The sequence below is a fragment of the Coloeus monedula genome, assembly GCF_965178545.1.
Source record: "Coloeus monedula genome assembly, chromosome: 4".
In the NCBI taxonomy this organism is placed as follows: Eukaryota; Metazoa; Chordata; class Aves; order Passeriformes; family Corvidae; genus Coloeus; species Coloeus monedula.
This window is the reverse complement of record NC_138784.1, coordinates 73,336,120-73,349,071: the sequence shown is the minus strand read 5'-3', so window position 1 is coordinate 73,349,071 and position 12,952 is coordinate 73,336,120. Positions and strand designations below refer to the sequence as shown.

At 42.7% G+C, this 12,952-nt stretch overlaps 1 protein-coding gene across 2 annotated transcripts in view; it reads right to left on the bottom strand.

Moving 5' to 3' along the window:
* MKLN1 (muskelin 1) overlaps window positions 1-12,952 on the bottom strand; it is a 93,784-nt gene that overhangs the window by 53,980 nt on the left and 26,852 nt on the right. For both annotated transcript variants that reach the window (XM_082280176.1, XM_082280177.1), the window contains 2 exons: window positions 10,562-10,671; window positions 6,551-6,743 (listed from right to left, as the gene is read on the bottom strand). In XM_082280176.1, the coding sequence (XP_082136302.1) occupies window positions 6,551-6,743; window positions 10,562-10,671 (303 nt within the window). The remainder of the gene's footprint in view (window positions 1-6,550; window positions 6,744-10,561; window positions 10,672-12,952) is intronic.

The following is a 12,952-nucleotide window of genomic DNA, read 5'->3' as shown; positions in this document are numbered from 1 at the left end:
ATGTGCCAAGTGCAGCATTTCTGTGAGCAGCACCACCTCCAGCACTTTACCCACACTCCCCTTGCACCTCCCACCTCTTCAGCACCCAGAGGCCAGTTCCTAATCCTGCTTAGATGTTAGCAGTCTATCACAAACACCAATTTTTTGTAAAGGAGACTCATAACACCCACACTCCCTGGGACTGCTCTCCAGTGTCGGAAGGGCTTGGCACGTGAGGAACTTGGTGCTGCTGTTCTTCAAACGTCTCCTCTGAAACACCTACCTCACCTTCTGTAGCACAACAAACTAGGAGACCCCCTGAGCACTGTTTGCCTGGCTCCATCCCACCCATCACCCACCATCTCAACACACAAGCTCTTCCTGACAAATGTTTCTGCTGTATTAATGCATTACCTAGAAACAAAACAATAGGAATTTAATAGATGATGAGCGCTGCCCCCGCTTATTTATACAAAAGCCCTTTGTAGGTATATAAAAATTGTCACCTTGGATCCTACATAGGCAAAAAAGAATGATACTTACTGAACACATCCCTACTTACTTAGAAAAAGGTAAAAATCTTTGTTAAGCATGACACAAAGTTCAGAGAAAATTTTAAAGTGTTTCCTGGCATCCTGTAGTTTGTCGTGACTGAAATCCAGGTTTTAATTAAAACCCAAGCCAGCAAGTATTTCCTGGGAGAAGATGAATGCTTTATTTAGAGACTATCTAACAGGAAAACAAGGGCACTCAAGAGCTCCTGAAAGGTGACGAGTTTGGTCTGAAAATATAAAACTTCCATAAACTCAGCTGTGCAAGTTTTTCCAAATAAATACTTTGGAAACAGGGCAGATTTTACTTTCACCTCAGAGCCAAAACCAGCAGCTCTCTCCCCACATTAGGTAATCGAGGAAAGCCAGAAGTTTGCTCAACGTATATAGAAAGAAAAGTGGTTTATTCTGGGTTTAATAGCAGGGTTCTTAACTCCCACTTCTTCAGCATTTATGAAGTTGGGACAACACACGAGAGGCTTGAAGCTTGAGATCTCACAAATTCTGATTCAGAAAAGCCAGCCCTAATAGAACAAATGCATGTGCTGTAAGAAATCCCACAGTGACTCAGCCACAAAACCAGACAGAAACACAGCTTTTTGGTTATTGTTACAGCCTTGGGTCTGCAAGACAGAAACCAAAACCATATTTATCCCGATGGCAGCCAATAGATAATTGGACATAAATAGCTCCAAAGGATGAATTACACCACATAGGATCTGAAAGGGTGATTTAACCTCTCTCCCATGCTCTACACCCACAGGCTGCACTTGTCAAGATATGACACTTCTCCCCTACTGTGCCTTCAGCCTCTTTTAATAATGCTTCTTGTCTTCCACGGGACATCGGTTTGGAAATACTCCAGCTTGCTTCCCAGAAATGTTTCCACATTCACTCTACTTGCGTTGCAAACCAGCAGCAGCTTGTTTTGGAAGCTGAATCACCACCTGTCTGACACCACCAGGGAAAAAAAAGGAGGATTTCTAGGTGGATTCTGTACCCAATGCCAGACCTACGCCAGCGCACTCCTTATGTTCCTTGTCAGGAGAGCACTGCTGACCAAAAAGGTCTCCAAAGCTCCTGTGAGGCACTGAGGATCAGATCTAGGCCTGCTCAGGTCTGTCAGCTGCTCCCAATGAATCAGGAGTTTAAAATAAATTTCAAGACTCCTGTCAAAAAAAAAAAAAAAAAGTGCCAGGTGGAAGTTTTTAAATGAAGCGTTTTCCTTTGCTCCAGAGACCTCTCACTTCAATGTCCATGTTTACAAAAATTACAGCCAAAAAGACTGACTTTGTACTATTTTCAAGCCCTTTGCAGCAAGTCGTGACGCATTTTGGATGTAACAACACCAAGTGCACGGTGGTTAAAGCTAAGTAAGCTCTGCCTCCCTGATAATCCAAGTCTTTATTTTGCCAGCCAATTGCAGGTTACCCAGAAAGGATTAGGACAAACACTGTGCACAAAAATATTTAACTTGCACAAGCCAATCAGTTTGGGGGTTTTAGACAACACACATCTCCAGGTAGGGTTACTGAGATCCATTCACTTCACTGCTAATGGCTCAAAAACCTTCAGAGTGACATTTAGCCCATAATTTCTGGGAGCTGGGGTTTGAGGTTTTAAGATTTTTCTCAAACCAAAGGAAAGCAGCCAAAACACCCAAACAGTTTGAGGCTTTTTGAGTCATAACTACCTTCTAAAGAAAAACTGAAGGAGAGAAAGGTGCTACCAGATAAAAATCCAGCCATTACTTGACAATTTCCTCAAGACTTAGGAGGAACAAGGAAACGCGCAATTTTTTTTCCAGCTCAGAGCTGTAATATTTTCTTGCACTTTGTTTTTCATAAAAATGAGACAAGGTTTGCTCTCAAATCCATGTAAGTTATCCCTCTTCTACACAAACACTACGATTTACTTCCCAGAGGCTTTGGATCCCTAGCCAACCTCTCCCCTCCATATATCCCAGTATACAGAACACCTTTCTCAGAACTAAATCCAAACAATATTAAATGGCAAAATTCAGGTATACGTGTCTGTCTAGAGCTTCCAGGGGAATACAATTGTTCCTGTGCATCCTGTTCCTGTGAATCATGAGTTCTGGGAGACACTGAAGCCTGCAGGCTGCACATCATGACTTCTTGTTTGTCGCACAGGACTGACTTGTCACCAGATAAACACATGTCACATACTGACACAAGTGGTGCCAGAAGGAACACCTCAGTCCCTGGAATACTAATACAAAACAAGCAGCTCTTCCACCCATTCCAAGCAGCTTTCCATGTCTACAGGAGCTGCAAGCAGTTCAACCAAGCAATTTGCACTCCACATACTCTCTGTAGGAATATTAAGCAGATTTTTTCCTTCGATAATATAGGGCTGAAAGCTGTAAGAATGGATCCAAATGTGAAGCATTTGAACCGAGTCTGTGAACCAGCTGAGATTTAGGGAACCTTTTCTTTTTGAGAGGAAGTCAGGCAGCTGCCAGAGTTTCCATTTGCCCATTTTCTAAGTGTAACGCACAAGTCAAAAGAATCAGCGGGAAAAGTGTGGCTGCCTGCCACTGAGCTCTCAAAAGAAATCATCTGGTGATGTGAGGTGGAAGACAGCGTTCATCATTAGCAATGCAAAAGAACAAGAGTTAGCTCTGCCAGCACTAATTCTTGACCACCTACTCTTTTTCTACATGACTAAGCCTATGGAAATAGCCCGCAAGAGATGCAGAGCGTTGCACTTTGTCAATACCCACCACTGCAAATATCAGCCTCTCCAGAAGACATTTTAGGCTGAACTGAGTGTGCAGTATCTCTGTCAACCTCGTTGCACTTCTGTTTGTGCCTTTAAGGCAATGAACTCCCAGATCAGCAAGCGGTCAGGAGTTCACATATTCATGCCCAGTCTGCAACAGAACAGTCACTCTTTGAACAATTTCAGGGATAATTTAAGGATCTGTATGTCTCAATTAACTCTACACTTCAGCTACACTACACAGACACAGGACTAAAGTTAATCCGCTTTTACTTGGAAAAACAGCACATCAGACAGGAGTTCAGTGGTTAAGAACACCCACACCTTAGAGACTAAGCAGCGAGCTACTGCGACTTCACAACAGAGCTCCCAGGAAAGTAAAACGGTAAAAAAATCATCACAGAATGGCCTGGATTGGAAGGGACCTTAAAGATCATCTAGTTCTAACCCCAGTGCTGTGGACAAGGACACCTTTCACCAGACCAGGATGCTCAGAAAATGCTGGGGAGCTTGAGTGATGCAGAACAGAATAAGGACAGGTAACTGTGGAAGACCACAGGGAGCAGGTAGTAGGAATACTGTAGGAGAACCTGCTGAAGGCTGAAAACCTCTATTCCTGCCAAGAAGAATCTAGCTGTTAAGCACCAGTAACATTCAGCACTTTGACTGCCACAACTTCAGATAAATTATTCCAGCTGCAGTTTTGGGGGTTTTTGTGGTTATCAGAAGAGGTTTATCCTGTCCTCTCCCCCACCCCAGCCTGATCAGCTCCCTGTCTGGGTTGGCCATGTGGCAGCACGAGCACCAGTGCCAGGGACACACTGTCCTGAGCAAGGGCAGGATTGACCCAGTTAGTGAAAACCCGCAGGCGTGTCAGCTTAAAGCAAATATGGGATGCAGCCTCGGTGTCTCGGGATAGATAGCACTTCTCTCCAAAGGGTGCTGGGAGGCAACAGAGCTTTAAATGGGTACATTTAAAGCTGAAGACAGCATAAAGAATGGCAGGAGGATGGGGGAAGGAAGGTTAATGTATTCCAAGACAAGCAAAATCATTAAGGATGACCAACAGAGCGATGGGAGATGCGCACGCTGACATTTAACTTCAGCTAGCCAGGTGTGGGATTAAAATGAAGCAAAATAAACATCCCTATGCATATCTTCCTGTCCCTCAGAAGCAGTGACAAAACTTAATGATGCTCTTGGAGAGTCTCCTGCCAAATTATCCATCGTCTGTTACTACCAAGACTTGCTTCTTATACTTGCTGGAACAAAAAAAGGGCTGATAAAACAAGCTACAGCGTATTTCTCCAGCTCACTTAAGTGATGCCGAGCTCCTCAGCCTCCAAAAAGGGACATGATCACAAAAACCAGGAAAGGAGGATTATCCACATCAAATCTGACAGGAAACAAGTGTCTGTCAGACAGAACAATACAAGACCTACAGTTTTCTACCAGGCCAGTCCTTCGCCAGTACTTCCACACTTGGAAAAGCAGAGCACTGCTGACAGCAGCCCCACTCTCAGCATGCATTAACTAGTAAAGGAAATTAAGATATAACAGCTCAAAATATGAGGCTACAAACATTCACTTCATTAGTGCCCAAGAAAAAAATTCCATTTTTGAGAATACTTTTTCAGCACATTCTAAGATTTTGAGTGAAATTCCATTCAAGAAATCATTTCCACTCCAGGCTGCAATGAAGTGGAAAGAGGACAGCCTCCAGGCACTGAGATTAAGCCATGGCCAAGGCAGCAGAGCGAGGCAATGATAAAATCATCACCATCAGCACACAGCACTCCTCTGGCTGCTGCAGCATCGTGGTGGGCTCATCAGCTCCCTCCAGGCACTCGTGTCTTTGAGACACAGACAGCACCAGCTCCCTGCTGCTTTTCCAGCCTGCAATCCTCCCTTGCCCTTGCAATTCAGGAGGAAGCTGCCAGTTGCAAAACGCCCCTGCATTGCAGGAAGCTGCTCACACTCCCATCCCAGTCAACACTCCACTGTCTCAGGAGGGTGGGGATGAACATGGCAATTCTCAGTCTCAACACTTGTAGCTGCTCATGGAGCTCAGCACAGGGCAGGTCTCAGCCGTTCTGTCTGAAGAGAAACCTTGAGCCAAACCCATAGAAAACTATTTGCTGCAGTTTCGGAGGACCTGTTGCAATAAGCTCCTTAAAACTGTGCTCAGTTGAACAGCTTAGTCACAAAAAGATGGTGAGTTTTCATGGAAGACAACCCTTGATTTTCATCACATTCTGAGAACCACTTCCCGCTTCAGTGGTACAAACCACACTGATGGAAGTCAAGCAGGTACACCGGCATCCATCCAAAGGTATTACAAAATAACTGATTAGCCCAGAATTAGAGAACAACATCTCTGGTGCCAGCTATCCATGAAATTGGTTCACTAAGTCTCTAACTCTACTGGCATCAGACACAAAGTTTTTCTCTTACACCAGTACAAGTTTCCAATAACGAGTGACTGCACAGAGTCAAAAAGCTCTACACCCACAGCCAAGAGCGCCTCTGTTTTATCAGACTGCAATCCAAAACTGCTGCACAGATCTTGAGAGTCACTTCAGTGCAACAGCCCCACTCTTTCTGTACCCTATTCGATCAAGAGAGAGTACATCTCCCTCCTTTTAGGAGCTGATAGCTGTTTATACACAGTGTTTTTAAGTAGGAAGCTTCCAAGTAAAAAATTAATAGCAGTTCCAATGAAAACTGACTGCCCTGCAAAGGTCCCACTCTGCAAAGGAAAACAGGCTCTGCCTGCTGCCACCGACTTCCACACCATTCTCCAAGGATTATTTTCCCCATAAGCAGAGAGAGTATCCTCATCCAGATACAGCTGAAAACTTCTGCGTGAACACCAATTCAGTGGTGAGCTCCAACCAGAAACCATGATCCTGATCACCACTGAGAAATCCAGTCTTCTGCTTCCCTACTCACCATTCCAGTGACTTTACTGACAGTTAAGCCCACCCTCAGCTTGCCAACACTTACATGAAGAACTTTTCTTTACCCACTCAAGTGCACCTCGCTGTCATCTCTGGGGGAAAGAGACTCCAAAAGTAGCAGTGGTAAGAGATTTCATGAATTTTTATCCTTCAACACATACACACTCACAAGTCCAAAAGCTGACAGCACACCAGAAATGAAACAACACAAGGACCTGCCAATTGTACTACTAAGCACATTAACATTCAAAAGAAGGCAATATTTCAATGTGCTTTTTGTAAAATTAATGAATCAGATTCCTCTGATTCTCTTACCATTCACAGCTTTTTCTATCAGCTCTTCACAAGAATCGAAGTCCCCCTTCAACACCAGTTTGTCGTGCAGGTCTGTCAACATGGGGTGCTCCAGAGCAATCTTGGTTTTCTTCTGCAGCGACTCGAAAGCCTCGGTGTAGTTGTGCTGCCGAAAATGCTTTAGGCAAAGGCGAATGGCTTCCTGTTCACGGTACTACTGGAACACAAGAAAACCTCTGAGACATGGAGATTTTTCCTTTGACCAGCACTGCTGGCAACTACCTGTGAATCTGCCCAGAGACAGGATCTCTTATCCACACCACACAAATGACTCGCGAGCTCACAGAGGAACGCTGTGTGAGAGACATTACAAGCTGTGCAGGCATTTACTTTCCAACAGTATAGAAATTATACAACTTGGTATCATCCAATTTAATAAGCATACAAGAAGAGAGTGCCAGTGTCCCAGATCTCTGGGGTGACCATTATTTCCCCCCCATCCGCTTGGCCCTGCTGTTCGAGGCCTACAGGAAGCACAGAGCAAGAAAAAGCCTTCGCTATCAGCGTTACATAATTTGATTGTATGACTCTTACATAACAAAATAATTTAGAAGAGTAAGTAGGTCACAGCTTTTCTAGAAGCAGAAGGAAAAAAAAAGCTGCGAGAATGGGAATACTTGCAATGACCAGCACTCCTGCCACAGAAAGACAGAAGGCTGACCCCAAATCCTGCGGGGTCCTTTCGTCAGGGTTTGGGATCAGCGGCACCAAGGATTTATGTGCACGCCAAAGTTTTAACTTCTAAATATTTCCCTGCATCTTGAAGCAGAACCTCTGCTTTCACACCACGGATGGAGCCACAGCTGCCCATCTCCCACTCAGCTGTGGGAAGGGGTGAGAAAGGTGAGATAAAACCCACATGGGGTCAAACATCCTGGCATAGACACACGAGGGAGTAGTAAATTCTGAGTAAGAGCTACAATTTTCAAAGCTGCTAACAAGATGCATAAGAAACACAGATTTTTAAAGTTGATAAGTAGCAGAATCACTTATTTTAAATACACTTTTCAAGCCTAAATTCTAAGGCATTAAAGAAAAAAAAAATCTCAATTTCCATCTTTAACACACAACTACTGCGGTAAAAAGCAAATGTAACTTTAGGCATCTATAAGACTGATCAAATTACAGACAAAAGATTTTACTCCTAAATGGACAGTACTAGTAAAAGTGAAGTTTATAGTATTTAAATGAATAGAATCTTTATGAAAACCTGGAACTAACACTGACATTCAACAAAAATTAGTGCTCTTGAAATAATGGCTCGATAGCAAGAATCTCATAAACTGAAGCGGCTAAAAAGAAACACGGCCATGTGCTGTATTTTTAGTTCTTAATCCATCAGTATTTCACAGCTGCAAATAGCCAGAACTATGCATTTTTAGAAAACCAGTTCCCAGCCCACATAAAGGCCAAGGACATGTACCGATAAGAATGCGAGGCTGCAGCAAAGGAATATTAAAGCTAAAATAGTTTTACGGCACAACTGGCAAAAAACAACTCCTTTTTTTCTTTCCAAGAGATACCTAAGACATGCTCTTTAAGCAAATCTTCACTTGCATGAGTCAAGGCCAAAACCAAATTAGATTTTTTTGTTCAAAGGGATAGCAAGCAAAAGGAGAGCTGCACACCAGTAACTACCAGCTTCTGCATTTTCAGATCCTCCAGTTTAGAAATCAGACAAAATGCAGACTTGGGATAGAAGGTACCTCCTCCCCTCCTCGAAGCCTCTCATGACTGATAGACTTGGCTTAGATAGACAGGAATGACTTGGATGGAATTTGGCCACTTGATGCTATAAAAGTTTATATTCAAGTGACACCACAGTAGTACCTCAGAAGTTAAATGTAAAAATTTGCTTTAAGCAAAAAAGTGTATAAAAAGCATATAAAAGGCTCCTTTTTAAATGCTGTCATACAGGTTTAAAGAGATGACAATCCAAATAATAGCTTTGATCCAAAGCTGTAAATAATTCCTATGGTTAAAAATGAAACAAGAGCATGAGACTAAGACATCAGCACTGTCAAATACACTCATAGAATTAAAAATACTTAGATGTGTTCATTATCAGAAGTGGTACGCAGTAATAAACTACCCCTTCTTAGGTGCTGAAGTATGTCCACTCTTCAGGAAAAAGGAGTAAAGCTTTTTGAAGGCAGTAGGCTGAGCTAGACAGCGAGGAGAAAGCACTGAGGAATGTTTCAGCCCTTATCCATTATCCTCCACTCCACTCCCCACAGGAGAGGGAGGTTTTGTTGGCACTCTACAAAAAGGAAGGGCAATATGGTGTAGAACCTTCCTCTCATCTGATGTTGCCGGCAGTGAAGAATTATTACACTTCAAAGCCTCTGAGATGTCCAAAAACACATATGAAAATATTCCCACCATCTCAAAGAACAGGAAGAAACAGGTCAACCTTTCTGCCTTTCCCTAAATAATGGGTCAGCACATCCTTCTCCATGGATCCAGCAACAGTGGCCTCTTCTCTGTGAGAGAGGAGAACATCAGTGACACATGCACTCATCACCAAAAACTTGGCAACAGATCCTAGTAGAGCCCAAACCATCGTGAGTCAGTCTCTGCACTGCTGCTTTGGGGCTCCAAGCTTTAGGAGAACAATGCTGGCACCCCTTGAAGAAGCTGTCCCTACACACAATGCTGACCAGGAAAAGTGCCGATTCCATGGGATAAGATGGAACAAAACAGACATCATCACTGCATGACTCCTGACCAAAAAACCATAAAATCAGAGCTTCCTGCTTGCAGCAACTGGTCCAAACTGCCAGAGACACTACCACGTGCAGAGCCAGCAAAAGGAAAACCATCAGCAGCTTCTGTCAACTGGACTTTTCAAAACTGGACATCCATCATCAGCTGACTCATGACCACAACACCACTTGGATCATAAAGCAGCTCCAGACAACTTCCACTGTGCTGGTTATTTAAATCCTCCACAAAGCAGCTTATGATGTTGGTGCAAATGGGGACAAACCAGAAACCACAGTCACATGGCTTCTTCACCACTCTGGCAGCACCATGAACTGGTGTGGGAGTCTCGGTACCAATCACACACAATCTCTATCCCCTTTTAAGTTCTTCCTTCTGGAAGCAGAAATACACTGCTCCACTACTCAGTCCTATTCAGCTGGGAAGGATGTCTTCTCTGCAACATAGTATCAGTTTCATTAATTGTTCTGGAAGATTCAATGCACAAAATGCAGCAACAAAATGCGTTCTGGTTGTCAGTGTGCACTTCCCTCCAGCAGGAGAGGCATCTCTTACACTCAGTTAAATACAGGTTATAAAAATAAAGTTTGGAACCCTTTGAACTTTGTGTCTGTTGAATGGCAAATGGTATAAATCATTCCATGTCACAGCTCAGTGGCACCAGCCCCACTCTGCTCCAGCGTATTGAGCATAAAGACAGTAAGAGGGAAACAGCAAAAGTTCAAGGAACCGCAACAGGAAAGACACCAACTTGGATTCTCTTTCAAAGAAAGTCATTTTTATATGCTGTAACAAAAGCTGCATCTGTAACCCAAAAGGCTCTGGACTCCAGGCATGTTAAAAGAATGACTAATCAGAAGGCAGGAAGAGGGAAAAATGGAATCAGGTTTTGTTAAGATTAGTTTCCCTTCCAATACAAATACTACTTCACTAATATTGTCCCCTTTGACTCAGTGTTCCTTTCTTTCATGTTCTTCTTGTGACGTCCACCTGGCGGGTTTTTTGGGTGATGCTGGTGGTTTTGGGGGGTCTTGGGGCTGTTTTGTTGGTTTTTCAAAGAGAACAGATAAAATTCAGAAAGTTTCCATTAGAGTCAAAGCCAGCCACGTGGTTTCAACTGTGCGTGTTTGCTGTTTTAACAGCTGATATTCAAGGAATGAAAAGGTCACATCACTCCAGTAAGAGAAGTTTCACAAGATTCTGAGACTGGGAATCTTCAAACAAATGGCATCTAAAATGCAGGCCTACCTTGCTGTACCAGTTGAGGCAGGGCTGGACCACATCTGGATCATCAATGCCATTTAGTTCAACATACCAGATGCTAAAATTGAAGCTAGGTCCCCAGGATAAGAGTGGAACTGGAGAAGAAAGGAAAAGGAGAAAAAGGATGCATAAATATCAAACAACCACTATTGCAACAGAACGCTTTTAAAGTTTACACAAAATTCAGTATTTCTGACTTAAGTTCTAGCTCATTTAACTTAGCTTAGCAAAATTACCAAACACATCACGTTCAAGTTGTCATTTAAAGCAACCTGTGCTGAGCAACATTAACACAGCAGATCATTACAAAGCAGAAGCTTGCTTTAAGCAAAAGAGCAAAAACACTATCATTAAGAACAGCTCCAAGAGGCAACAAGCTTTGACAAGGATGGGAATCACGAGCATACTAGTGATGGTATTTGTTCCTCATAGTACATTTATTTCCCCATTTGTCAGCAACAATTATTTCCCCTAATGGTGAAGACAAGAAGCTTGGGTATTTTAAATTTTACAAAATTAGTAACATCTGCAAGTTGTGGAGGAGGGAGGGAAGGATAACTGTCAGTTTCTAATTTAAAAACTCCAATTTTTTTTTTAAGCTTTAATCTGTTCAGTTTTTCTGCTGATACTATTTTATCTGAATATTGGAACAAATTAACTTGAAATACTGAAAGACCCATGAAAAACACTACAGCCTCTCACCTATGGCTTCTCTACCACACTGGGTTAACATCTGTGGCCTTGCACTGATTTCGTAATTTATCTGCAGGTTAAGACTTGGTTCTGCTTTTTGAAGCAACTCCAGCTCCCAGAAAACTTGTGTGTGAACTCTGACTCCTTAAAACTACAGCGAAATCAAGTGGTTTCATTTCAAATACTTTTGTTTCCTTTTTATTTGACTGTAACTGATAAACAGGAAAAGACAGTATTAAAGTTGAATGAGCAGTTACCAGCAACAGCAAGGAGTCCACTACCTCCTCCCTTCCACTATTTTTGCCACAGAGAAATTGCTTGTTGTCTTTCAAACCACCATGAAATACCACTGAGATTAACCTGTTGAACTCATGTTTTTCTGACCTACTCCTTGAGGAAATAAAAACCCCAAACTCGTCATAAAGTTGTTCCTGAGCTCTTACAGGTTCTTAAGTATTTATACCTCAAACAAACAACATCTCTGACTGTCTGCAATGTGTTTGGGCACAAGGCACATTTTCAAACACATGATTTTTCTAAGTTTTAGAGGGTGTGTTTACAAACCTATTGCTAAAGACTCATGATAACTTCTGGGAACAGTCAAGATCCAAAGAGACACTGTATATGCAACTCTTAACTGATTTTAATACCCCTAAGTAGGTACTTTCTATGCCACAGCTCTCAAATCATCTTTTCAAGAAGTTTTTTTCAACTTGATTATTCAGTACACAGTGTGATGCTTTCAGAGCATTTCCTTGTAGGAGCATGTTTGCAGAGACAAGAGAGAAGTGAAGTGGTCAGAAAAACCAAGAGTCACCTGTCTTTCATCCCCTGCACAAGCCGAGTGCTGCCAACATGGTAACTTAACACCACAAAACGTGACAGCTTCTAAACCCAAGTTTGGTCCCGGATATCCTACCCATTACTGCAGCAGTCTGACGAAATACCACATCTTAACACCTTTGGTCTGTCCTCAAGCCTGAACACACAGACCAGACCAAACTGCGGTTAAATTTGGTATTTGGTCAGCTATAAAGATCAAAGTCTATCCATCAGCTCACTGAACTGAAACACTCAACTAAACCACAGACCACCTCAAATGGGCCAAGACCATACATTTCCTGATGGTGAACCTGAGGCCAATTTCCTAACCGAAGTATTACCACCTTCTCTATCCACCTCTATTTCTTTTCAGCAATTCCCCTCAGAACTTACATAAACTTCTCTCAGAAAATAGTTAACAATTTGTCCCCTTATCTTTGAAGCCAACTGCAACACCTAAGAAGTTATTGGGATGCACAAAAGAATCCCAGGCAGCTCTCACCACAAGAAAAAGCAAAGCCAACAACTTACTGACGTTTGTCCTCCCCACAGTTAACTGGGAGCTTCCAAGTCTTTTTTACCAAAAGGAATAAACAAAACACCAGAAATGGTGATTTTAACAACAAGATTTTCACGGTGCAACCGTATTTTCTAAGGAAAGCACATTAAGGTGTACAGGAAATGGAAGGCAAACACTTCCCCAGCACTGCACTGGCAGAGAAAACTGAACCTGATCTCTGTAAACTACTCCATAGGAGCAGGAAAAGAAACAAAGCTGAAGGTTGAGACTGGAACGTGATTTCTATTCCAGTTAGGCAAGCTTCATGAAGTGTTCTGCTGGATCATCTCCCCATTTTTTGA